The sequence below is a fragment of the Canis lupus genome, chromosome 13 (assembly GCF_011100685.1).
Source record: "Canis lupus familiaris isolate Mischka breed German Shepherd chromosome 13, alternate assembly UU_Cfam_GSD_1.0, whole genome shotgun sequence".
NCBI lineage: Eukaryota > Metazoa > Chordata > Mammalia > Carnivora > Canidae > Canis > Canis lupus.
This window is the reverse complement of record NC_049234.1, coordinates 47,869,772-47,895,810: the sequence shown is the minus strand read 5'-3', so window position 1 is coordinate 47,895,810 and position 26,039 is coordinate 47,869,772. Positions and strand designations below refer to the sequence as shown.

Sequence of the window (26,039 nt, the reverse complement as noted above, 5' to 3'; positions counted from 1 at the left end):
AATGACAGGTGCAAGGTGACTGGAGTTGGGTAGAGACGGGGAGCAGAAGTGAACAGAGAACCAGGCCCGCCACCCCCCGCGCACAGGACTGGTCCCTGACCGACATGAGGAAGGACAGGCCATGGCGTGTCCTGCATCCCTCCTGACAACCCTAGTCGTTCACCCCACATTCACCCCTGACATCGCCCCATGCCCATAGCACCAGGATCTCCCACGGTGCCACAGTCCTGCCAGGTGGGAGAAGGAGCCTTGACTGGCTCGGGCTACTGGGGGAGGGCAACGTCGGGGCCAGCCAGGGGCAGGGGGAGGAGCAGAGGGAGGACTCTCGGAGCTGGAGAGCAGGGGAGCCAAGGGCTCCCAGTGGGGGGTGGGGGGTGATGAGCATCCTCAGGGGTGGGGGGAGGATCACAAAGAGCAAAGAGGATTGAAAGGCAGGCAGAGAGGACCGACCAGCAGAGAAGGCCAGAAAGTATCCCGGCCACAGGCTGGTGCGCTGTTCTTGCCTGACCCTGGGGGCTGAGGCATGTGGCTATAAGGGGCATGAGCCCACTTGGGGTTTAAAGGCACCAAAGCCAAGGTGAAAACACCAATTTCAGGTCCCTTTTGCTCCGGGCCTACTCATTTCAGAAAAATACCTGTGGCCCAAAGGGGCCAGGGGTACCACACGTGGGTCCTGCATTCTCACGGACGTCCAAGGAAACAGTGGTTCACCAGGCCCCCCGGTGCTAAGAAAGGGATATCCCCCATCACCAGGGGTGGGTGCTCTTCTCCGGGGGGGCAGGGCCAGGCCGCATCACCCATCTTACCTTCTCACCCACTTGCTTTTCTGTGGTATTTTCAGCCGGGGGGTGGATTCACCTGTGGTTTGGACCCTTCCTGCCTCTGCAACTGAGAGCGGTTTCCTCTCGGGGGCCGGGCCGGCTCCTCTCCTTTCTGCCTTAACCGCGGAACCGGTAGGGTGCGTGCCTGGAGAACCCCAGGCCTGCTCAATCACCTGCGTGGAGCACACCTTTCCCGTTGCACTATTTGCATTCGCTGCTTTTCCGGCCGTTACCGGGATCCCTGGTCAAAGTCTGCACGCCCGGTCCTCTGCCTTTAAGTACCTGCCACTCAGGTCCCCCCAACACCGCACAGCGGGGAGCTTCACTGTAGCCAGAGCCTGGATCCCTCCCTGTCACTAGGTCCTGATTCACAAGCATGCCATCTGATGGCAAGAGAAGACCCCCACCCCCACACCCACCCCTTGAGCTGACTCTGATGTTTGAAAAGGACCCCCCCAAGATCAAGGAGATGTTAAACATTCTGCTTGCCTCTTAGGACACTTACACTAAGAGGACCTAGGAGCCAAGGTTCAAACTTCCGGTAAATGCCTTTTCAAGATACAACATCTATGAAAGCTTTGCTCAGGTTGAAGGAGACTAGCAAAATTATTAATTGTTTGGTCTCTGCTACGATATGCAATATTTGTAGGCTTTAGATAAAATGTATAACAGCCTGTTTTTGCTCTTAAGCAGTTCAGGGAAGGGTGTGAAGGAAAAAAAAAGTCATGGTGGAGAAATGCAGCTCTGGATTCTAAATCTTGGGCAAGTCACTGAGGTTTCTCTAGGCCTCCGTGTCCTCTTCTAAAAAATTATGAAGAGGTCATCAGAAGCTCTAGGATTCTAGGGTCTGTTATCAAATACGTAGGCCACGCAAGGGTCAAGATCCCGAACAGTGGCTGGACAGACCAGGTACTCAATTCACTGCAGCAAGAATGAAGAGCAGTGATTCTCTTGTGACATAAATAATGTAACTCATCACTTACTTTGTTTTAAAACTACTGTGTGAACAGAATAAGGGCCTAGACGTGGAATCTGATCCCTGGCCCTCACATCTTATAAAAGGAACAGGAAGGGGGCACCTGGGTGGCTCAGTGGTTTAGCTCCTGCCTTCAGCTCAGGGTGTGATCCCAGGGTCCCAGGATCGAGTCCCACATCGGGCTTCCTGCGAGGAGCCTGCTTCTCCCTCTGCCTGTGTCTCTGCCTCTCTCTCTCTCTCTCTCTCTCTGTGTGTGTCTCTCATGAATGAATAAATAAAATCTTTCAAAAGGGAGAGGGAGACAGGAAGTGTGGAAAGGTACAGATCATTCAACCCTGGAAGAAAGGCCCTTCTCAGCTGATTATTTTGCAAAATTTCTTCTCGCCAGCAGCAGAGGCTTTCATAGGACGACTTAATGCATTTCCTACTCACTCACTGTAAGAAAAATACAAGCCAGTGTCGGAGGAAGCAGGACTTCCTCTTTTGATCTCAAAGACACACAGGGAGAGGAAACCTTTCTCAGCCATTATGAAGTCGGTCTTTGGGGAATCAGATAAGGTCTGGATTTGACAAGCACGATATATTAGGATCCATCCCTGCAACAGAAAAGAGGAACTTTCTCATTTCCAAGGGGGGTTTTCCCAATAGCCCAGTACAGCTCCTGTTGTAAATACGCAGACTTCCGTGTTTCTGAGTTCTGGAAAGCACTCACTGAAATCGGAACCAGATAAGAAGCATTAAGGGTTTGAATACAATAACCACCACAAGACCCTCGCCATATGTGGGGTTTGGGGTGGGGGTGGGGCAGGGGAGCTCTTGACTTCTTTCAACTTGAACTTCCTTAACTTAAAGGACTGAGAAACGACGTGAAAAGGAACAGGGCAAAAAGAGCATGGGGAATGTCATCGACCAGACGAGTCAGTGGCCAGCTCTACCCCAAAACTCACCAAGCTCTAAGGAGGCGCCCCACATGTGGGTGTCTCATCTCAAGGCTGACCCTTCAGGCTGCACGGCCCAGATCCTCGCAAGAAGTTGCAGGAGGACCTGTTGGGCATCAACTGCCTTCACCTTAGCATCGTCCTGGGAATTGGGAGCAGTGTGGGCAGGTGTGGCCATACCATTTCCTCCCAGCAGGAGCCAAGAACTCCTCAAAATGCAACTCCCAGGTTCAGGAGGGGGAATGAGGCTGAGCTCACAGCCACTGAAAATGCAAAGACATAATACATACCTGCCAACCATAAGCTCTCTTCTAATTCCACAGCATCTAATTCTAATGACGTCAAATAAAATGCCAATGAGTAGGGGGTTTGGCTCACAAGCAGAAAGATAACCCCAGTGGGGCATTGAAAATTTTGCTTTAGATCGAACCTAAAATCTACCATTTTTACCATTTTTAATGATACAGCTGAGTGGCATTAAATACACTTACAATGTTGTACCACCAACACTGTTATCCACCTCGGGAGCTTTTTTATCATTGAAACTTTGTACCCGCGGAACAGAAACTCCCCAGTCCACCACCACCTCCCCGCAGGCCATGGCAACCACCATTCTACTCTGTGTCTCTACGAATGGACTATTCTAGAAACCTCATATAAGTGGAACCATAAAATGGTTGTCCTTTGGTGCCCTGCTTATTTAAATCGGCATCATGTCTCCAAAGTACTTCGGTATTGTAGCATGTAGCAAAATCTCCTTTTTAAGGCGGAGTAACTAACATTCCATCCCAGTACCTACCCCGTTGATCTTCATCCATTCATCCTGACATCTGGGCTGTTTTCCTACGGCATCTTTTAAACCTTGTCTTTAAACGTGGATCTACGCTTCTGAAAGGCCTCCCTGATTGTCTAAGTTATAAAAAATGCTAGGAATTATGCTTGGCTCAAATGGATATTTAAGCTGATTTCCCCCATAATGGGTAAATCAGTAAGTTTTACTGATGAATAAATTCCAAATCCTGCTTTTAATGGACCTGTCGGATGAAGGAAATTGCACCTTCCCCTCCATCCCATACCCAAACCGGACAGAACGTGTTTTCCTTCTTTTTCCACTTTCAAAATGTCGTTTTCTAGCCACAGGGCTGGTTTACACCAAAGGAAGTAAAAACAAAAGTAGTTTTTTTTTTTTTTTTTAAGGGAATTTTATCTGAGCCAGTGGCCAGAGAAAAGGGTTAGCAGCATTGATAACTGTCTTTGCAAACAGACTTGAACTAGCGGAGACCACAGTTTAGCTGCAGGTCTGGATAACAAGCTGAGGGATTCGGAATCCCCCCCTGTCCCCCTTGCCATAAAATAGGTAGAAACATACAAAAAGCCCCTCTCTATCTGCCCTTGTAGTGCCCTGTCAAGAACAGGTTCTGGGTTTCAGGTGCTAGAGAGGGCCAGTGTCCGGGAAGGTGCATGACTTTTAGGGTCTAGTTGAGGGCAAAGTCAAGAAAGCTCAGAGGTGTACCTCCTTGGAGTCATGGTCCCATGCTAAAAGAAAGAGGGAACCACCCTTGGGTTGAGGACAGAAGAAGGCAGTCAGTCGTTCTGGGTGGCCCTCAATGCTCTCATAAAATACAAAGCAGAGAGAGAGTTGCCTTCAGAGGGCTCTTCAGGGAGGGAGGCATATTAGCAACTTATTCTCAAATGGTTCAGAAAAAATATAGTATGTATATACACAAAGGAAATGTGTCGAAATGTTGACCATTAGAGAGTCTAGGTGAAGGGTATCCCGGAGTTCTTGCGACTCATCTTGCAACTTCTTTGACTTGATTCAGCACTATTTTCAAGGCTTGAAGCCAGCTCAGAGGCTGGAGGTGATGGTGCTCCCCTGAGCCTCTGGGAGCAGGTGCAACAGGGATGGAATGAGAAAAGGGTGTTGGTTTTGGAGGCAGACAAGCATGGCTTCCAATCCAAGCTCTGGGAGACTTCGGGGAAGCTCCTTGACCTTTTCCAAGCCTCAGTTCTCATGTATCTCACTGGGGGCAAAATATTTCAAGATTCTGACCTCGTCTCCAAATCCTGCATGTACCTGGCAGTTGCAAATGGTCCTGTTACAAATCACTTGCTAAGATGACTTGGCTGCAACAAAGGAGGGCGAGGGAGACCCAGAGAAAGCACCAGAGCCAGGCTGGAACCAGAATGGGCCTGAGAGCAGGGGGAGGCAGCAGGGATGGGGAATGAACCACAGTTGAGGAGGGAAGATGGCATCTGATAAACAAAGGACACAAGCACCAAAACATAAAATTACAGCCATGTGTGCCATCCCCGCTCCTGGCCAGCTCAGCAGATTACAGCTATTCTGATGTAGCTGTTTGAGTGAGAAATTGTGTTTATGATTTTTGTTGCAAAACACATTGCATTTATTACATTCGCTTAATCTAAAAGGAATTTACAATAGGTCTAAGAGTATGTTAAGCCTCAGATGTAAAAAAAAAATTTAAAAAAAATACACAGCATAACAACCAACTATGCTTGACAAATAGGCAACGGATCAGTTCTATTAATAGCAAGATTCCCATAAGCATGTCAGCATCTTTACCCTCTAGGTCTTGAAAACCCTATCTTAAAAAAAAAAAAAAGAAAGAAAGAAAAATTGAGCCCCTGTTCTCCATGTATGTATTTTTATAAACTACACACGTGCAGGCTCTTGGCAATCCTATTAAATATCAGCACAGCTTACTTGGTGTCTTATACGAAACAGATGCCCCCACCTTGAAGCTACTGCCTCTGGGAAGCAAATGCCATGCTCTCTCCTTCTGGAACAGAAATAAAAAGTCTTACTTTATCCAGGTCAAGACCAACAGACTAAAATAAGGCAAAGAAGGACATCTCTGTTCTATTAAATGGACTTGGAAGTGGGTGGGAAGACACATAGTGCCCCAGCATCAAACTCTATTAGCAAAGCAGGCAGCCCCCTTCTTGGAGGCTCTTGAGGGGAGTGGGGACAATAGTCGCTTCCCTGAGAACTTCTCAGGTGCCACTTCCTCCACTAGAGCTGCTGGCTTCTAGCACATGTACTATGAACGTCTCCAAGATCATATGATCTCTCTCCTTCTTTCCCATATTCCTGGGATAGTAATACTCAAGAACTTCTATTCTTGGATGTCCCAAAAATCAGACCCCAGATTAGAATCAGGTTGTGAGACTCCGCTGCCACTGTGCAAGGGGCTCGCCAGTCCAGTGGTAGGATTCGATGGTGCTGACAATCGATCCCATAAGTAAAATTTATTAGGGGACACCTCTCTCCAAATGCATACATTATCCAGTCCTATGACCCAGGGATAAAAAGAGGACTGTGCCCTCCCATTCATTCCTTCATTCATCCATCTGATAATGTTTACTAAAAGCTTGCTCCTTGCTGGGCCCTTGGGCAGCAGGGAATATGCAAGCTCTGTCCCCCTCTTGGAATTTATATTGAGCTCCAGGGATGAACATGAGGAATAAACCAATCATTATATAATTGTATAATTACAATGTGATGAGTATGATGAAGTGCACTGTACAGTGAGAACTGACCTGACCCACACTGGGGGGTCAGAAAGGATTGCAAAGGCAACAAGCCAGTTGCAATCTGAAGTGCACTAGAGACCAACCAGGGAGGCAACAGGGTTCCCTGGCAGCTGGCAGAGGGGAGGCTCCTGCAGAAGCCACAGCTCCAAGGAGCAGGATACCTGGAAAGGGTGAAGAAAGCATGGACAGCGAAGGCAGGTGTTGTGTGCAAAACATAGATCTGAAGGAGACCCTGGAGGCCTCCAGTGGGATCTACCTGGATTTAATCAGAGAGGGGCATGGTCATATTTGTCCTTTCAAAATACCACCTCAAGGCACAGCCGGTCAGGTCATGGGTCAGGTCAGGTCATGACCTCGGTCCTGGGGGGTCGGCTCAGATCATGATCTCAGGATCCCAGGATTGAGCCCAGGGAGGCTCCACACTCAGTGGGGAGTCTGCTTCAGATTCTTTTTCCCTCTCTCTCTCCCTCCCCCCTCTGCCCCTCCCCACTTACATGTGCTCACTCTAAAATAAATAAATAAAACCTTTAAAAATTAAAATACAATACAATACCACCTCTAGAGGGGCCTTCCTGTCCCCTCTCGCTCTGGCACATGCACTGTTCTGAAGGCCCCCTGCAGCCTCTACTCAGGCACCGTCCGCCAGCACTGCGATTGTCTGTTTTCCTGTCTGCACTAACCGAAATTCATATCTATCTTTTTAGTGCAACAGAAAGAGAACTGAGAATTGCACCCTGGTCTGGCACTCACAAGGCCACACGCGCTTTAGCTTTTCAATTATCACTGCCTGACGCCGTGACAAGGCCCAGTAACTATAGACTCCTGGTTTGCAAACTTCAGCCTGTACCAGAATCACCTGGAAAGTTGTTGAAATGGACTGGGAGGCCCTTCCCGGAGCTTCCCATTTCAGTGGGTCTGGGGCGGGGGAGGGGGAGTGCGGGGGAGGGAAGAGTCTGCACTTCTGAGAAGTCCCAGGTGATGCCCCTGCTGCGGTCCAGGACCACACTTGGAGAAGCAGTTACTCAACCCCACAAGACCATCAGCTACCAAAAGAAACCCATGAATGGCATTAGTGCCGAATAAGAGAGAGAGAGACAGAGAGACAGAGAAGGAAAGAAAGGAAAAGGAAAAAAAATGAAACGAAAAGAAAAGAAAAGAAAAATTTTACCAGTATCTGTATCTTGGAAGTCAGAGCAAACCTACAAAAACAGATTTTCTTGAGTGAGCAAATCTGCCTGGCTTTTACACCTAGAAATCGGCCTCGCACTGGGTCCCCCTGACAAGCTTTGGCAGCCACTCGGGCACCAGATTTCTCGAATCCCCAAGCTTTAGAAGTGGGAAATGTTGCAGAATTCACCAGTCACAGCTACAGGACTCCAAATAGTGACACTGGGTGGCAAATACAACTTCTGCAGCACATCAGACCTCAATCTGGTACACTCCATCTGAGGGCCCCGAGCCCAAGCCCACAGCCCCTGCTAATCCAGTGCGGGCCTCTGAGCTCCCATTTGCAGCGGGTGAGAAACAGAGCAAACAGCACAGGCTTCTCCCGAGACCGTACGTGTTCTTGCACATGGCCCTATCAAATACCAGACATTTCTTGGTGAGGAGTCAGATACCATCCACCAATTTTCTAAATTGCTAATCAGAAAATTGCTGCAATAGTTAACTCTGCATTCTACATTTGAATAAACAAAATAAAAAATAATTAGACCAAAACAATCACAATGGTCCTAAAAGCACACTAATGGACAAAATTAGCTTATTCAAATTTGTTGCGACATTCATCAGAACACTTGCTGGTCAATTTGCTTAATGAGTGCTCACTTTTCCCTTAATTTTTCTTGGGTGACATTCACTTAGAACAACACATTAAGCTGGCTACCCTTCTGCAAAGAATTCTTAATGACCAGCTCTGTTTTCAAAATGATTTCTTCTCATCTCTTTGTAGAAAATAAGAGGAAATGTCTGAAAATGATCTTACTATGTTTTCCAGAACTTTTTTTAAAAAGTTTCCAATATGTCCGTTGAGAAAGTTTTACTACTTCCTTATATGACTTTAGAATGATGGCTATCCTTAAAAGCAGGAGGGATAAAGAGGCCAATTCTAAAATTGTAACCTTCTAGTAGGTAATTTAAATCAATGGCCAGTTGAAAGAAACTCAAGCTGGAGGAAAGAAATTTAGTATTTTTGGAAACCTAAATTAATATTACGTCAAGCCCTGGGAGCATATTTTTTTCAAATGACTATAATTAAAGATATGTGAATTTTTCACAGGAGAAAAAAAGCTGAAAGTGAAAAATGCACCTAATTAAGTAATGATTTTATCTTTATTAGATGGTATTAAAAATATTATGTGGTTTAATGCTTTTAAAACCATAAAATAGCATTCTCTCTTTCACAATTCAAGGAATATTACACCAAACAATGGCAAAAGTGTGTCACTTTCTGTATGTTTTTCTCAGAAACAATAGCTCAGATATGAGTTTCCTGGTACTCTGATGATTCAACCATTACATTTTGTCATAAATAAGCTTAGAAAGCTAATGCTAGGTAGACCATGAAGTGTTCAGTTCTGGTTTTCAGATAGCTACAACTACTAACTTTTCTCTCTACACCACATTTTTAATAACTTATTTTGTAAGAAAAAATATTTTTAAAGTCAGCTACCAGTGATGTTTCAAGACTTTTCTACTTTGGTCCCAATTTGGTAGACCAAAAAGTTACTGAATCTTATGTTAAAAAGTCTATGTAGAGGCACCTAGGTGGCTCAGTTAAGTGTCTGCCTTTGGCTCAGGGCACGAACCCAGGGTCCTGGGATTGAGCCCCTCATCTGGCTCCCCACTCAGCGAGGAACCTGCTTCTCCCACTTTCCCCACCCCCAAATCTTAAAAAAAAAAGAAAAAAGAAGTCTATGCAGATTCTGGCAAGGTGGCAGCAGTGGTAGTAGCCTAATTATTGGATCTCCCCTACCTGCACCTACCCTAACGCTAAAAAAAAGACAAATAGAGCAGAACCAAAACCCCAAGAACAACATCTACAACAAACCCAGGTGATAGAGTATTCCCACCAATCCTATATATGACAAGATGAGGAAAACCAACCAACAGCTTCAAGAAATTTCAGAGAGCCATTCTGAGAACACCCCCTACAAACTGGCAGATGGCATTACAGTTTTTAATTTCACTAGGTAAGTGCAGAGGGAATTGTGACCCACGGATGTCGGTGCTGGAATGTCCTGGGTGGGGGGAGGATTGATTCTTATAAAAAAACAAGAGAGGAAAAAAAAAAAAAAAACAAGAGAGGAGAAAGCCCCCGTATGGAGGAGAAACTGCTGAGGATGAATCTAAGATGAGCAAAACAGGGGCAAAGGTTGGGTGGGCAGGTGGGAATGGGAACCAAAAATGTAACATCTTAGACTTTCGAAAACTGGAGTCCACATACCACTCTGTGAAAACGACATTAATGGTACTCCAGAATTGTGAAACTAGGAAAGCTATACTGGCCCCACTAAAAGCACAGGAAAACTCATAGTGAGCAACAGAAAGGAACCACAGCTGAATTCCAAAGTTATTTAAAGAAAAAATAAGGAGCAGAATGACATCCCCAGTACAGACAATAAAATCATGCCAGAAAGAAGGAAAACAGATGTAAACTACAACCCGGTATTTCAAAATAAGCTAAAAGAAATGAAATCAAAGAAGCTATAAAGAACCACGTAAGAAGTTTTAAAACCCAGAAATTAGTTGACTGGAGAGAATGGAAGAGTGGAGGTAGTGAAGAAACCAAGAAAAGAACTAAGAAAAGAAGTAAAAGAAATGAAGGGTAAATTTTTTTAAACACACACACACACACAGCACATAAAATGAATTGTGCCTTAAAAGAACTGGAAGATGGAGAGGAACAAAATTTTTTTTTTAATTTTTTTTATTTATTTATGATAGGCACACAGTGAGAGAGAGAGAGGCAGAGACACAGGCAGAGGGAGAAGCAGGCTCCATGCACCGGGAGCCCGATGTGGGATTCGATCCCGGGTCTCCAGGATCGCGCCCTGGGCCAAAGGCAGGCGCCAAACCGCTGAGCCACCCAGGGATCCCCCGGAACAAAATTTTTTAATTCACATAAATAATGAAGACACTGAAAGGTTTTGGGAGAAAGTGATCATCATAGAAGACAGGCAAAGAAGATCTAACACACATATAATGGGAGTTCCTGAAGCCAAAGAAAAAAGAATAGGACAAACAGCTAAAGCTATGCTACAAGAAAACTTTCCTGAGTAATTACACATTTAAGTAGCATTATTATGTGACTAGAAAACTCAACACAGAGTGGCCGACACCGTAAAATACTACTGGACTTCAAAGAATAAAAGCAAAACACATTCCTTTGGGTATTTAGGCAAACCTACCATGTTAAACGTGAGGAAAAGAAAATCAGAGTATCAGCAGACTTGGACAACACTTTATGGCAAAGGACAGTACCATAAAATATTAAAGATACTTGAGCAAAGAAAACATGAGCCAAGGATTTTACATCAGCCAACCTGACTTTGAAGTAGAAAGGTGACCGACAAGCTGTTGTGAACATGTAATTCAGGAAATACTTCCCATGAGTGCTTCCTGAAGCATCTAGCAGAGAGGATGAGCTTCAGAAAAACAAACAGCCAGGAAAGACAGGACATAAGGACCAGGGGCCAGCATCAAATAGATATTTACCAGGAGAACAGAGCAGTAACAAAGAAGAGAGGAGAACATGTAATTATCATATATTCTGATAAAGCAATTTTAGTACAGCTATCATTAAAATTAGGGGAGGGAGGGAGGGGCATTTGAAAAGTAGTATATGATCAACCGATTGTATAGACAGTAACTAGGATGAAAGGCCATGACTTCAAATGCCAAGCTGGGGGTGGGGGAGGGAGAAGAAAGAACAGGCTTCTAGCTAATTTAAATGTTACTCACAGTAGGAAACCAATAGAAAATAGCACCCCACCACTACTACCAAAGAGTGAAACAAGGATATTATAGAAAAGTATCAGCATAAAAGCAACCAGCAGAATGAAAAAATACCAATCTTTGCCAGCACCCCAAGGAATACCAAAAGAGCAGAAAGAAAGTAGACTAACAGAAGAACACTCCAATTATTAAGTACTCTTGTTAGGGGAAAAAAAAAAAAAATCAAACCTGAATATGACCAAACCTCTAAATCACAAATGCATAAGAAATACAGGGAACAAAGAGCCTGTTCACCAGCACCATGGGGATGCAACCAGAAGAATCAAGAGAATCCTGCACAGGACCAGTACTCAGTTCCTTCAATGGAAATGGGGGAATAGGACCTATGGGTGGCCCAGCAGTTTAGCGCCTGCCTTTGGCCCAGGGCAGGATCGAGTCCTGTGTCGGGCTCCCAGCATGGAGCCTGCTTCTCCCTCTGCCTGTGTCTCTACCTCTCTCTCTCTCTCTCTCTCTCTCTCTATGTCTACACTGAATAAATAAATAAAATATTTTAAATAAATAAATAAATAAATAAGAAATGACTTAAAGACCACATGAACCAACTGCAATATGGAAATCTCATTTGGATTCTGTATCAAATGTGTACAAATTGGTGTGTGTGCCTATTTTCATACATATTTTTATAGGTATTATATTTCCACAGGGAACTGTGACTCCTGGGTAATCAACAACATCGTGGGAAATACATTGACTTGGAAAGCTGTGACACTGGCATTATCACTACGTGGGTAATCTTTGTATTTCAGAGCTACATACTGAAAACATGTCTAGATGAAATCCCATGATGCGTGAGAGGTGCCTCGAAATAATGGAAGGATGAAGTGGACAAAGATGAAACAGAAAACGCTGCTTGCTGATCCAACTGTTGAAGCTGGATGGTAGGTATAGAAAAGTTCATTACACTATTACCTAGGTCTGAAATAGCCTTGTGCTTTATATATTTAGATATGTAGAGATATATCAATTTTTATGTATATACACATATATCATTTTCGTTTTTCAGAGAGAGAGAGCATGAGTGCCTGGAACAGGGTTTGAGGGAGAGGGAGAGAGAGCAGCATCTTAAGCAGGGAGGGCTCGATCTCACAACCCTGAAATCATGACCTGAGCCCAAATCAAGGTTTGGATGCTTAGCAAACTAAGCCATCTGGGTGCCTCTGTATTTTAAAGTTAATGTGAGGTTCAATTGCTCCATCTTTTTTTTTTAAGGTTTATTTATTTCTTTTTTGAGAGAGAGAACCCATGTGTCAAAACAGGGGGGTAGGGAGGGGGAGAGGGAGAGAATCTCAAGCTGACTCCCCGAAGAGCACGGAACCTGAAATGAGGCTGGATCTCACCATCCTGAGATCGTGACCTGAGCCAAAACCAAGAGTGGAATGCTAATGCAACTGAGCCACCCAGGTGCCCCTCAATTGCTCCATCTTAAGATAAAATGGCTACTACTAGGTTTTCAGACAACCCAAGGAATAGTCTAAAAGTTCCAGGCCCCCTACATTTTTTTTTAACCCTTCTCTAGTTAACTGATAGCAAACTTAAACAGGATCTATTTAAACTAGGCCCTGAAATTCTCACCCAAAACAGTGGGAACTAACCACTGATGACCGACCACACTGGATAAAAATAATTCCCTGACTTAGAAACACCAGTCTTTTGTCAAACGTGAAGCAAGTATATGACAGCAACGGGTCCCATCATTACTTAAGGACCCACACTTGTATATCTTAAAGCTGGTCATCTCAGCAAAATTGTTAGCTGACACCCTACAAAGCACCTGGGGAAATCTTGAAGGCCTTCCCGCCAAAGCTGTGGTCACTGGGGTCACACCGTCTTGCCCACAACTCACAGGGGTACCACTCTTCCATCGCCAGATGGTCTGTATCTTGGATTCCTTCCTGAGCATCAACCCACACTATACCAAAGGTGACAACAGTCCTACTCGATGCCCAAGAAACCGACAGAGAAGGAACTTTCTAGTCCTCAGTAATTCTCATTTGGGGGAGTCCTAGATTTGAAAACTAGAGAGCTTATCACTTCATGGATCTTTGAGAGGCCACTCTCAGGCTATGCAGAGTCACCTGAAGCCAAGCTGCTGCCACCCCACCCCGGCCACCTACGGTGACATGAGAGTGGCACACGATGCGCCCAATACCTGTCCTGGGCTGAATGGCCCGGAGTCGACACAAGCTGCCATCGGCGGATCGTAGTTATCATTAAACCCAAAGATGGTCCGATTTTAACAAGAAAAGGCTGAATTTAAAAAGGAGGTGAAGAGCCTCTAGTCCTTGGAGACGACCTGAAGAGCACTCAGGCTTGGACCCCTGGAGGATCTCTCTCAGCTGTGAAAAAGCATTCTGGTACATTCTGAGAAAATGATTCCAAGCCTCCAGCCGGTGGGTCCTTCCAGGAAAACCTGCTCATGTGGCTCATCATTGTTCTGGAGGCCCCTTCCCTGTCTCTCCTCTTTCCCCTTCTGGTTTGCCTTCTCCAGTCCCTCCTCCTTCCTCGTGAACCCAGGCCGCCCCGACCCCCTGAGAAACCTTTACCTTTCTCTGCTCCCTTCCCTAAGTGACCAGAACACAGAACTGAAATAAATCTATATGAAGCCGCTTTCTATGAGAGACCCTAGGCTTTCTTCTTCTCTTTCTGGGCTCTTTGTGGGGCCTGGGCTCATGAGCCAAAAAAAGAATTCACTGGAACAGAAGCCCCAAGATGATGTGGATTTTTGCTTGGTGCTCTCCCCACTCCCCCGATGCTTTAACAATCCTGGATGAGCCAACCTATGAATGTTAAAAGATCTTAAATTTTAAATTTTAAAAATTAAATTTAAAAAGATTTTATTTTAAAAGGTCAGTTTAAAAGATATTAGAAGGGAGCAAGGGAATGAAACTGAGTCATAAGCCTACAGAGTCATAAGCCTACAATTTTATGGATAGAGCTGCTGGTCCAGATTTCCCATAGGGACACAGAAGCCGGCTTACACCCTGCTAAGGACTGTCCTCACCTGCTGGCCCGCCACCACCTCGGCTCTCCAGCATCCCCCTCCCTTGGCCAGCCTCTCTTTGGAAGGCAGTCATTCCAAACCTAAGGTGATCATTTAAATAATATCCCTTGAAAATGCGCAAATGTAAATTAGGCTACACATTCAGATCTACTAAAAAATTCATAAACCCTTCTACATATGCTAGTTTATTTTAAAAAGCAAAAGAGGAGGGGGGGTTCTTTTTTTTTTTTTTTTTTTATGAAAGTGATGCCTTTGGGTTGAGCTAGAAACGTGTCTACTATTTCCCTGCAGTAAATACCCTGACGATACTATAAGTAGAAAAAAAATTTTTTCCACATCCCAATTAAACCTTTTCAAGTGGCTCTTCTAATGCCATCTTTTGGATTAAGAATCCGGGTTTCATTTAACAATGACAAGAAGCCTAATGACCACCCTGTGTGGTTTTTATTACCAGGCCAGTTCTTAAAACGAAGATCTTCCCAAGGTACATGGACTCAACGTCACCCATTAAAAGAGAAATCAGTGGAAATCAGAATGGAAATGCATTTAAAACACTTCACAAGCCAAAAGACCGAGTCGGTTTAAAAGTACCCATAGCCTTTCCAAGTAGAAGAATTCTCAATTTTTTTTAACATGCTCTTGTTTTCTTTCAAACCATGCGCCAGCCCAGTAACAGAGAGCCAATGCCCCCACCTCCCCACCCCATCACACTTCTAAAATCGCCAGTGTTTTCCCCAGAAGCCAAATCTATATTAGAAACCTTTCTATAAATACCTCCTTCCAATAAAAAGACACACCAAATAATCCCCAAAATTCTTTGTGATGATACCCCCTTTGTTCTAACTCTGCTAAGCAATTCTGCGGCAGCTTACCAGCCTACCTACATAGGTCATTCTATGTAAATTACTGGCAGCCCGGGATTGTTTTTGAAGAATTTTCTAACACCCTTTGAAATAACCTGAGTCATCTGGGGTAAAAATCCCAAAGAAGCTAGGTATTTTGCCTCACTCACTCAACTCACTCGGGAACTTAAAAGATGCAAGCGAAGGAGTGAGGGTGTCTCCTCTTTTCGTATTTCCCTATTAGTTTTTTTCCACTTGGTCAGGAACAAAGGCACTCCCAGGTGAGTGCCATCACACACCTTGATTTTTTTTTTCACACCTTTTCTTTAAGTGATTGACTTTTCCTCTCACCAACAGCCACCTCCTCACCTAAGGCTCTCTGCTTTGGGGAGGGCAGGAAACCAGTGCCCCCAATTACCTTCCAAATGCCCTCTAGTGCAGGGTGGAGAACCCAGAACAGAACCTCAAGATGTCCTAAACCCTACAGGAGAGGTTGATTATCAAGGTTGAGAGGCTTTGCTTGTTCCTGGTTTTTTTGGAGTGGGTTTTTTTTTTTTTTAAAGGAATGGATTTATGCAGATTGCCACACGCCTGGATTATCATTTTACTAAATATTTAAAATCTGCTAATAAGTAAAGAACCAAAAAACCATCTAGTGCCACTACGGGACGTTGAGCCTATGAAATCTGTAATCTTGGCTGGCGGTGGGGAGGTAGGAAGGTGAGGGAGGGTAATTAGCCTGGACTTAAAAGCAACTCAAAATACGTATCCGTGGCCCTACTCTGGATTTGCATTGTACATGCATCATGTGTAATACATGCAAAAGGAAAGTCTGTAGTTTTTCCATTTTTTAAAGTTAATTTCTCTGAATAAGTAACTACCTGACCAGATTACACTTAACAAAAATCTCCTCACATATGGCACCGGAGGAAATACTGCAATTACTGACGAATCAAAAAAAAAAAAAAAATCCTCAGAAATTACCCTATCTCATCTTCCAGTAGATTCTTTCCATGGGAGTCTTTTGGCTAGCTGAAACCCCTTCCTTTAAGATTCACACCTTACCCCATGCCTTCACCGAGATTTAACTCAGGCCCCACATCTTCCTCTGATTCAGCCTCTCTCCTCCAGAAGGGATGCCTATGCCTCTAATCCAGTGGTAATGAATATGCATCCTGGCTTCTGGTCCAGGACTGGTATTTAAATCTTATTACAAATCCTATTACATTAGCACCGACCCCAGCCCTTATCTTCCCATAGCTCCCAGGCTCCTTCAAGGCAGGGATCACATCTCAGAGCATCATCACACATTTCAACATGACAAGTGAAATGGCATAATCAACTGGAAGCTGTTGAATTGCAATTTCATTTCTACCGTCCTCCCTACTGGACGGCTGACTGATCTGATCTGTGCCATTGAGCCATGACCATGAAATGACCCAAGGGAAAGGGCAGGTGGGAAGGGAAGTCTGGGTGATGGGTAAGCCACCGGGCGAGCAATCCACCCCTGAGCAATCAAGGAAAAAGGACTTCCTTCATCCTCACAGATCTCTGGGCCTAGCTGCAGCACGGCTGGCTTTCTCTCAAAATTATCAGTGGGGGGATCACAGAGCACAGTGGTTCTCAGGTTAGGGTGAATTATGATCAATTATAGATTCCTCTGGACTTCGGACTTCCTTTTGTTCCTCTTACTTTGGCACTTGGCTTAAGTGATCCCACAGCTGCATGATCCACTCTGGTGAGATAGCCCCAAACCCTAAGAGATCAATAACCCAGGCTTAAGCTGTGGGTTCTTTATTGGCTATTTTCAATATGGCCAAAAACTGTGAAGAGTGGTGGATCGTGTTAGAGTCGAACCAGAATTTAGAGAAACACTCTCCCCAAATCCAAGGCAGGAAAGAAGAAAAAAGTGGCTGGTGATTTTATTTAGAAACGATTTCAGACAGGCCCTTAAAGGGTCGTCAGACCAGCTGAGGTAAGCAGGACCTAACCATTTCAAATGACAATTATCTGACTCTCCTCATACTTGCAGCAAAGACCCTATAACTAGCTCTGGCAATGCAATAACGTATTTTCCAAAGCTCCAATCAAGAATCCCCCCCCCCAAAAAAAAATCTCAATTTCCTTCTGGGGCAATTTAAACTATTCTCACTTTGTCCCATTCTTCACTCACATATTGCAAATATTTGAAGACTGTCATTCCCTAAAACTTCCTCACCTTATCTTCTCCAGGCTTAATAAATCCAATTTCTTTAAGTTGCCTTCAAAGGGCCTATTTGCCAAAGCTTTAATCAACTCTGTCCTCCCTCACACCCACACTGTCCATTCTGTTCTCTGAGAAAACCAACAAACACTTTTGGAAAATGGCTTCATGTGGAGAATAAATGCAGAATTATCCTCCTGCTATGTATTTCTTTTCGTGAAAATTTACCTTTCATTGTATGACTGACACACAACACGCAATTCCTTAAAAATCCCCAAATCCTACCATTCATATCACACAGCCATGTCCTGTTGACTTCTGGGGCACAGTTTTGCTCTTACGTGGACCCGACCCTAAGAAGTATCCCATTTGTATCTACCATCATGAAATGGAGTTTCAAGGAAATGTGGCCTGTAAATAGTCAATAAATAAACACAACAGAGTCCGACACCATATTCCTCTTCCTCCCCTCAACCGGACTGCTCCTCCTCTGGCTTTATTTCCATGTATGACATAGTACCTACCACCAGTTCTCCCAGTTACACATGCCTACTGGGAACTCCTGCTCCCCTTCCCCTCAATCTCATCCATGCCTGACACATCCAAGATGCCTGTAAATTTGCCAAGTGAATTAAGTCTGCCATCTTGATCTTCCCCACATCTCATTAGCGTTTTCCCTGCTTCCCTGAGCATGCACCCTTCACACTCAGGCCCTCACCCCTCCTTTCCCCAGAGGCCATCTAAAGAGTGACCATCGCTCTACCCTGCTCCCCATCAACACACAGCTCAGCCATGAGACTGACTGTCCCCAAAGAGGCTCCTGAGAAACTCTCCCTTAGGTGTCTATACGCCCATGTTCACAGCAGCATTATTCAGAACAGCCACCCAGTGGTCCATTGATGGATGAAAGGATAAACAAAATATGGTATAAACTTATATATGTGCATATGCATATGCAGACATACATACACATATACATACATTTCCCTCCTTAAAGAGGAAGGAGATCCTAACGCATGTTACAACGTGGATGAACCTTGAAGATATTATGCCAAGTGAACTAAGCCAGTCACAAAGACAAATCCTGAACGATTCCACTTCTATGAGGTCCCTAGAGTAGTCGAACTTGTAAATACAGAAAAACAGAATGACGGTTGTCAGGGGCTGGGGGAAGGGGTAATAGGGAGTTAGTGTTTAATGGGCACAGAGTTTGTTTTGCAAGATGGAAAACGTTCTGGAGATGGACTGCCCAACAACGTGAACGTACTTAACACTACTGAACTGTACATCTAAAAATGATTAGGATAGTAAATATTACATTGTGTGTATTTTCCTAAAATGCACACACAAGCACATACACACCTCCCTTGGTCTTGGTTACCCACAGTAAGGGGGTGCCCAAGTTTTCAGGGGAGGTTGGGGATTGGATGGAATGGTGGAGCGAGCAGCCCTGGCCTGATGGTGAGCAAAACCCAGAGAGCCACTACGGGGTCAGGTCCACGCTAGTCCTGACCTCTCAGCTCTTTTCAGAATCTGGACCAGGACGCCTGGGTGGCTCCGTGGTTGAGCATCCACCTTCAGCTCAGGTCGTGATCCCAGGGTCCTGGGATCGAGTCTCACATGGGGCTCCCCGCAGGGAGCCTGCTTCTCCCTCTTCCTATGTCTCTACCTCTCTCTGTGTCTCTCAGGAATAAAACACTAAATAATCTTTAAAAAAAAAAAAAAAAGAATCTGGACCAAACACAACAATAAATATTCCCTCCCTCCAATGTTCCTTGAGGCTAATCAAAGAGCCCACCTTTCCTGCCTCTCTTCCCCTCCGATTCCCTACCCACCCCAACCATCACACCAACTGGAAGATGTGACAATCCTCAAATAAGATCCTAGGACTTGTCCCCTGTTCCCACAGTTTTTTCCCAATTGAAGCCTCAACTACACTCTACCCTCCAACGCACAGAAATCGCTTTGCACTTTTTTTGACACCAAGTTGGATTTAAATTGGAGGCTCTGCTCTCAGGCCCCCCTCCCCTCTGGCCCACACCTGTAGCGCCTGCGAGGACCAAGGCCTAGGGATTGACAGATCTTCCCAAGACCCGTTCTGAAAGGTTTACTGAGCATTTACTATGTTCAAATGCTGCACAAGTGCTGGAGATCGAGAGATGTTAAGCTCACATCCACGGAGCACCGCTGTGTGTCCAGCCTGAGGCAAAGGCCAAGGTCAGCCGGGTCCCTCACTCCTAGGGAAGGTGGTCACAGAAAAACCCCTCATTCTTGAGGTGCTTTCAACCCCACTTCACAAAGTAACAGGGTCCCTGGACCCTAAGTGAGCTACCCTCATTTATTCACCTTGAGAAAATGGCCATCTACAGACCTGTCCCCTCCTAAACTTTCATCTGGAAATCCGGATCCACCAAGACAGGGCTAAGAATAAAGTGGAACAAAGAACCAAGGGGAGAACTATGCATTGCCACTACCAGCGGATTTTTTTTTTTTAAAGCTAGACATGAAGTGTACACATTTCTCACCTTAGTACCAAAAACAGCCCTCTACAAAATCTGGTTTAAAACCATTTCCAATTTTTTTTTTTTTTAAGAGACAAAGCTGAAAGAGGGCCATGGAATCAGCCTGATGTGGAGTTCCCATGCTGTCCCCGTGAGACACCATGCTAGGGCATGTGATCCCCTTTTGGGAGCCCATGCCATCATCCCTGGGTCACACATGAAGGACTGAGGCTTACAGAGAGGAAGAGTCCTCACCCAGATCGCACAATGGCAAGGGGCCCAAGTGGACACAAACCTCAGGTGGTCCCGTTTAGGAGCCCAAGGTCTTAACTCTGATGCCACCCGCCCTGGATAACAATTTAGCCTGACGTTTGCAAGTGTGGAAAACGTAACCATCAGAAAAGGAGGCAGGTACCCAACAAAGTGTGTGGTAACCAAAATAGAGCATGAAGGCCAGAGCATAGGATGAAAGGAAAAATCAGCAGATGTGAATGTTTTCACTGGAGAAATCTTCTGAGTTGTTTGTCTTTCTGGGGGAGAAAAAAAAAAAAAAAAAAGTTCAAGATCCGTCCAGTCTCCGAGTAGGGATTCCCAACGGTTAGGTCAAAAGCTATATAAAACTCAAAACAAGAAGTAAAGTTTATTTCACGTTAAAAGCTGTCATGTTAGTACTTAATTGGTACCTTGCATGAAAGGTTCCAAAGAGAAACCGTCAAATTCTACATCCTCACAGAGCTCACTCACTCATTAGGTGCCCATCCCATCCCAGGCCCTGTGCCAAGCATCTGGACAAGAATCTCTTTCTGATTTTTAGGACAATCATATGAGAGTAGGCATGATTTCCATCTTGGGGAAAACAGTAATTCCTATTTTACAGATGGTAATTATTGACTGACATGTATTGAGCTTGTACTGGCAACCATTCTAAAAACGCTACACGTAGAACAGATTTACTGGAACAGAATGGTTTCGTAATTTAAAGTCGCACAGCTGAAACGAGGGTGAAAAAGGAAATTCAGTGGGGTGACAGACTTGCTCCAAGCCCCCAAAGCTCTCAGCCACGAAGCCAGCAGACTAATTAATACAAGGCTGTCTTCACTCCTTAGGCCTGTGCTCCATCCCCTAGGTACCTGTCCACCAGGTACCTGTCCACCAAATACCTGTCTACCAGATACCCATCCACCAAATACCTGTGCACCAGGTACCTGTCCACTAGGTACCTGCGTGGCCCATCTATGCTCACCAGCGCCTGAGGCTTAAAGCCTACAATGTCTAAGGGCTGGCAGCAAAGAGTGGTATCTCTTGGAGCCTCCTAAGGAGCACAAATCCCATCTAAAGAGGCAGAGTTTTCTGTTCTTCAAGAGAACAGAGAAATCGAGAACTTGACATAAATTCTCCAGATTTTTAAGCACTGCCTCGATGTTTTCTTAAAAAGCAGCATGTGGAGGAAAACAAAACAAAACACACATGTCCAGGGGCCAGCAGCCGGTAACGTCTCCCTACCTAGTCTGAAGTCAAAAGCTGGGCTGTCTCGGGTCCCAAACGTCCAGAATCAGAGGTCCTGGGCCAGGCTTCCTCAGAGTGCCCCCCTCCCTTTGACACAGATTTACCCTGGCTTTGCCCTGGACTCACACCGGTACCTCTGCTTACTCCCTGGCAGGTGCTCCTCGCTCTGGACTTGCAGTCACAAAGCCACCTTCTTCAAGTTACAGAAACCGCCTATGAAATTTTGCACACTTGAGATTCCTTCCAAGGCCTTTCAGTCCCTTATTTGGAAAGTCCCCTCCCGTGCCTGCTGCAAAACAAAGCACTTCCCTCGTCCCAGCCTGTGGACCCTCCAAATAAATCCATTCTGGAGCCAACGCTGCTGCAGCCTTGACCACTGCCTCGGAGAGGTTCTCATCCTGCAAGGCCAGCTTTAAGATTTCTGCTCGGGACACCGGGACGCCGTGGCTCATTTCCCGGTGTCCTCTCATCGGCTGGGGGTGGGGGGGGAGACTTGAGGAAATGAGTCAAAATCCTAAGGGCAACTTCTGGCAGCTGTCAACAACAGCAGCAAAATCCATCAGCACAACAACATCTGTCCCTAAACAAACGCGCACGACCAGGGAAGCCCAAGAAACACTTGGCACGTTTCTGATGAGGATGTGTTTGGGGCTATGAGTGGTAAACTGCCTTTCTGGCTCAACTGTGCCCATTCAGGGTAAATAGCCAGTGGTGTGAACTCATTCCTGGGAGTCTGCTCTTTCACAGCTATGCCACAAGTATACGATAACGCTAAGAGCATTTTAATTTTTTGGAGAGGGGGATGGAAACAAAAAATCTCAACTGACTTTCATCATCATTTGAGAGACCATTGGTCTTCATTTCTGAGGCCTTCAGAATGGGACAGCTAACACCTACAGCCCTCAGGAGCAGGGTCAGTTGCCTAAGTACCCCCCCAGGGAAGCTATATTGAATGACTCCCCCTCCCCAGTGAATACTTCCCTCAAACTGAGAACACTTTAAGTCAGACATCATAAGACAGGCAATTCTAGGTCTTTTTTTCACCAAAATTTGGAGGGCCATCCCATATTCTCAGAGCCTCCAGTGATACCCTGGCATACAAGATATGCTCAGTGAATAGCTTCAAATGATCTCACAACTGATTCTGTTAAGGCTGTGAATGGATATACAGTTGGGCTAATGTCAGGCTTCACCATTGATGACTTTGATAACAGACTTATCCTCAGCCAGTGTCTCCAGCTATAAAATGGTAAGGATGGTAAGACTACTGCCTCCAGGGCTTGTTGGGAGGACTAGAAATACCACATGAAACCCTCTCCCCGACTCCCCCACCCCAAAACACGGACCTGGCCCAGTTTTGAATAAAAAACAACTACACAACACACAAAATGAAATGTAAGGCACATCAGAGAATGCATCGTAATAACACAGCATGCAGACTTTATCAAGTCATTAAAAAAAAAAAAAAAATGTGTGGATGAGGGGGAAGGACCAGAATGGGGCTAAGTGACTTTTCTGGGATCCCTTTACAGGACCACTGTATTATTCCCAACAGGATAAGAACCAAAATGTCCCTTGGCCAGCTGCTGGGTATGACTCTGGCCTCACACCTGCAGGAACGAGAGGAAAGTGTGATTCACTATTCCTGGCAGGCTCGTGTTGCCGGGCACAGGGGTTGTAAATACTGAGGGGAGCGGTGATGGAGGGTCCTACGGAGACGGCACCTCCTAGGTTGTATTCAAAGGGAAACTAGGCAAAGGTGGGGACTGGGGAGGGAGCAGGAATAAACCACACCCCCCTGCTTTAGCCTAGGGCTCGAGCAGTAGCAACCACCAGTGATCCCCGGGAGGGGAGAGGCAGAGCAATTTCAGGGAGCCAGAAAGGAATCAGGGAAAGAATTCAGAAAAATTGTAGTCTACACCCAGAACACTGGAAGAGGAGAATGTGGAACCCAAAGGATCCTTCATGATGCCGATGCCTCACTGTTCTCTGGAGGACACTGGGACCTCCAGAATTTAAATGACCTGCCAAGGGCACACCGCTAATACATGCTGCAAAAAGGAGAACGAGAAGGGCAGCTCAAGGCTCTGTCACTATACCACACTGCCCCCCAGGAGCCAGCCCTAAAACTCCCTCTGCCAAAAATCAATTGAAGGGAGCAGGATATTCATGAAGACAGAGGCGACCGATTCATGTAATTTTTAAAAAGGGAACTATTCTGGGTGGTCTGTCTTTTCTGGCGCCCTATTCGGGTCCCTGAACATACCTTAACTGCAATTTAAAATGCCAAGGCACAAAGACAGGAGGACCAAATGTGTCATTTGAAGCTTAAGCGGTCAAATCCGCCACGGAAACCGGGCCCTGGTCCATGATCCACGCCCCCTCCCCCCCATCTCACGGGGTCCAGATGCAAGGCCTCTCTTCCTCCACAGGAAAGCCCGCACAATGCCTTCCAAGCCCGGGAGCAGGCCGGCTGGACCTGGAGACTTTAGGGGAAACCGCCCGGCGGTCAATGGAGTACACGACAGTTCATAACGATGCTTCCTTTTCTTTCTTTCTTTTTTTTTTTTTTAAGCCCCTTAAATTCCAGGTCAGACTCACTTTCTGTCCTTGCACCATCGGGGTGGCCTTAAAGGGTTTTTCAAAAAAGAAAAAAAAAATGACCTGGGTTTTATGGCTTAGCCGGGCGCCCAGCACTCCCTCGTGCACTAGCGACACCCAGAAAAAAAAAAAAACGGGGGAGGGGGGGTGGAGGGGAGGGGAGGAATCTGACCCAGGGCTTCCAGGAGCCTGCAAGTCCTCCTCCTCCACCACCACCACCACCTTCAGACCCAAGTTCCCGCGCACACAGAACCGGGTTTTCACTACAGATGCAAGTACGATTTGCAGAAAGTTCCACTGCGTCTCCCACCCCCGCCCCAGGCGGCCCCGGAGGAGTGTAGCTGTCACGTGGGGCGGGGTGTTGCAAACCTCCCAGTTCCCAGGGAGGACGGGGCCCCGCGGTTCCAGGGCGCAGACCCCGGCTCGAGCGGCTCGCAGAGCCCCGCCGGGCTGTCGGGGGCGGGGGGGGGGGGGGGCCCGGGGCGCCCCAGCGCGCGGTCGCTGCCTCCCGGCCGCTCGGAGGCGCGTGGCAGGAAAGAAACGGCCCCGCGGCGGAAAGGGGCGAGCCTCCGGCGTGGGATCAACAGCAAAAAGTCTGCAGCCTAGCGGCTGCTTTGCACGCGCCCTGCCCCAGTGGTCCCCGCAGCCGCCGCCTCCAGGCTCAGGGGCCCGGCTCCCCGGCGGACACGCCTATAACCGGGGGCGGGGGGCGACCCGGGGGGCGGCGGGGACGGGCGGCGGCGCCTCTGTCCCCAGCTCCGGGCCACAAAGGGCGCCCGCGGTGTGCAGAGCAGAGGCTCTCCAACTTCGCCCTCGGCGCGGCCGCGAACCTGCGCGCTCCGGCCACACACGCGCAACTTTCAACAAAAGGAAGCAGCGGCCGCGCCTCGCCTCGCCGCGCCGAGGTAACGCGCTGGGTGCGGACCCCGGACCCCGGACCCCGGACCCGCCCGCCTCGGCCCCCGCGCGCCCCGCGCACAAGAGCCGCCCCGACCCGCACAGCTCGCGCCCTCCCGCCCCGCCGGACCCCAGCCCGGCGCCCCCGCCGCCCGCCCCAGGGGCTCCCCGCGCAGGTGAGCGAGGCGGGGCGCGGGGCCGTCCCGGGCACGCCTCGAGCCTCCGGGGGCGGAGAAGCACGGGCACCGGAGGGTCGTCGGCCCCCGCTGCGGACCCCCACCCCCACCCCCACCCCCACCCCCGGCCAGCGGGCTGCAGCCCCGGGGCGCGCCGGCGGCGCCGGGGTGGGCACTCGGGGGGCGCGACCCGGGGGCCCACCTGTCTGGACGCCGAGCAGCAGCAGCAGGAGCAGGACGCAGAGAAAATCCCAGGCGCCGCGAGCGCCTCTCATCGCGGTGGCTGCGCTGGGACCGGAGCTCCGTTCCCCGTTCCTGCTCGCGCCCAAGTGCACGGAGCGCCGCGGAGCCGAGCCCCCAGAGCGGCGAGCGGCGAGCGCCGAGCCGCGGCCCCTCCTCCCGGCGCCCTCCCTCCGCGCGCGGCCACGCCCCTCCCCCGCGCCCCTCCTCGCCTCCCCCCGCGGGGCTCGCGGGCCGCCGCGCCTCCGACGGGCTAATCCCCGGGGCCCTGCATCTCGCCGGCTCTCCGCCTCCCCTGTGATGTGGTCGGGGGCCCGACGCGGCTCCCGGGGAGGGGCCGTGTGAAGCCGGGCACCCAGCGCACCTTAGGGCGCGGGCCCGCCACCTGGCAGGTGCTCCCCAGACAATAAGGTCCGCCGCCCGGTCCCGGGCTCGCCCCCGGGCGGGGGTGCAGGAGCCGGCAGGAACGGGGGGCGCCGGGGATTAGCGGTGAGGCCCCCGCTCGCTCTCCCCTTGCTGTCCACCCTGGGGGCCCCAGGTCATTCACTCCGCTCGGCTTCTCCACCTGCTCCGCGCCGGGAGCGCACCCGCGGCTTCCACGGGGCGCTGCGGCCTCCGCCCGCCGAGCCCCCGCCGCGGCTCTCGGAGGAGCGGGCTTGGCTTGCGAGCCGGGGAGAGGCGGCCGCGGCGAAGTTTGCTCTGGGAGCCCGAGTTTTTAGACGACTTTGCGCCACAGATGCAGCGCGAAGCAATCCGGGAGCCC

At 47.8% G+C, this 26,039-nt stretch overlaps 1 protein-coding gene across 1 annotated transcript in view; it reads right to left on the bottom strand.

Moving 5' to 3' along the window:
- KIT (KIT proto-oncogene, receptor tyrosine kinase) overlaps window positions 1-25,339 on the bottom strand; it is an 81,579-nt gene extending 56,240 nt beyond the window's left edge. Inside the window, 1 exon segment of the mRNA NM_001003181.1 lies at window positions 25,239-25,339. Within this exon segment, the coding sequence (NP_001003181.1) occupies window positions 25,239-25,311 (73 nt within the window). The 5' untranslated portion in view covers window positions 25,312-25,339.
- Between the last annotated feature and the right edge of the window lie 700 nt (window positions 25,340-26,039).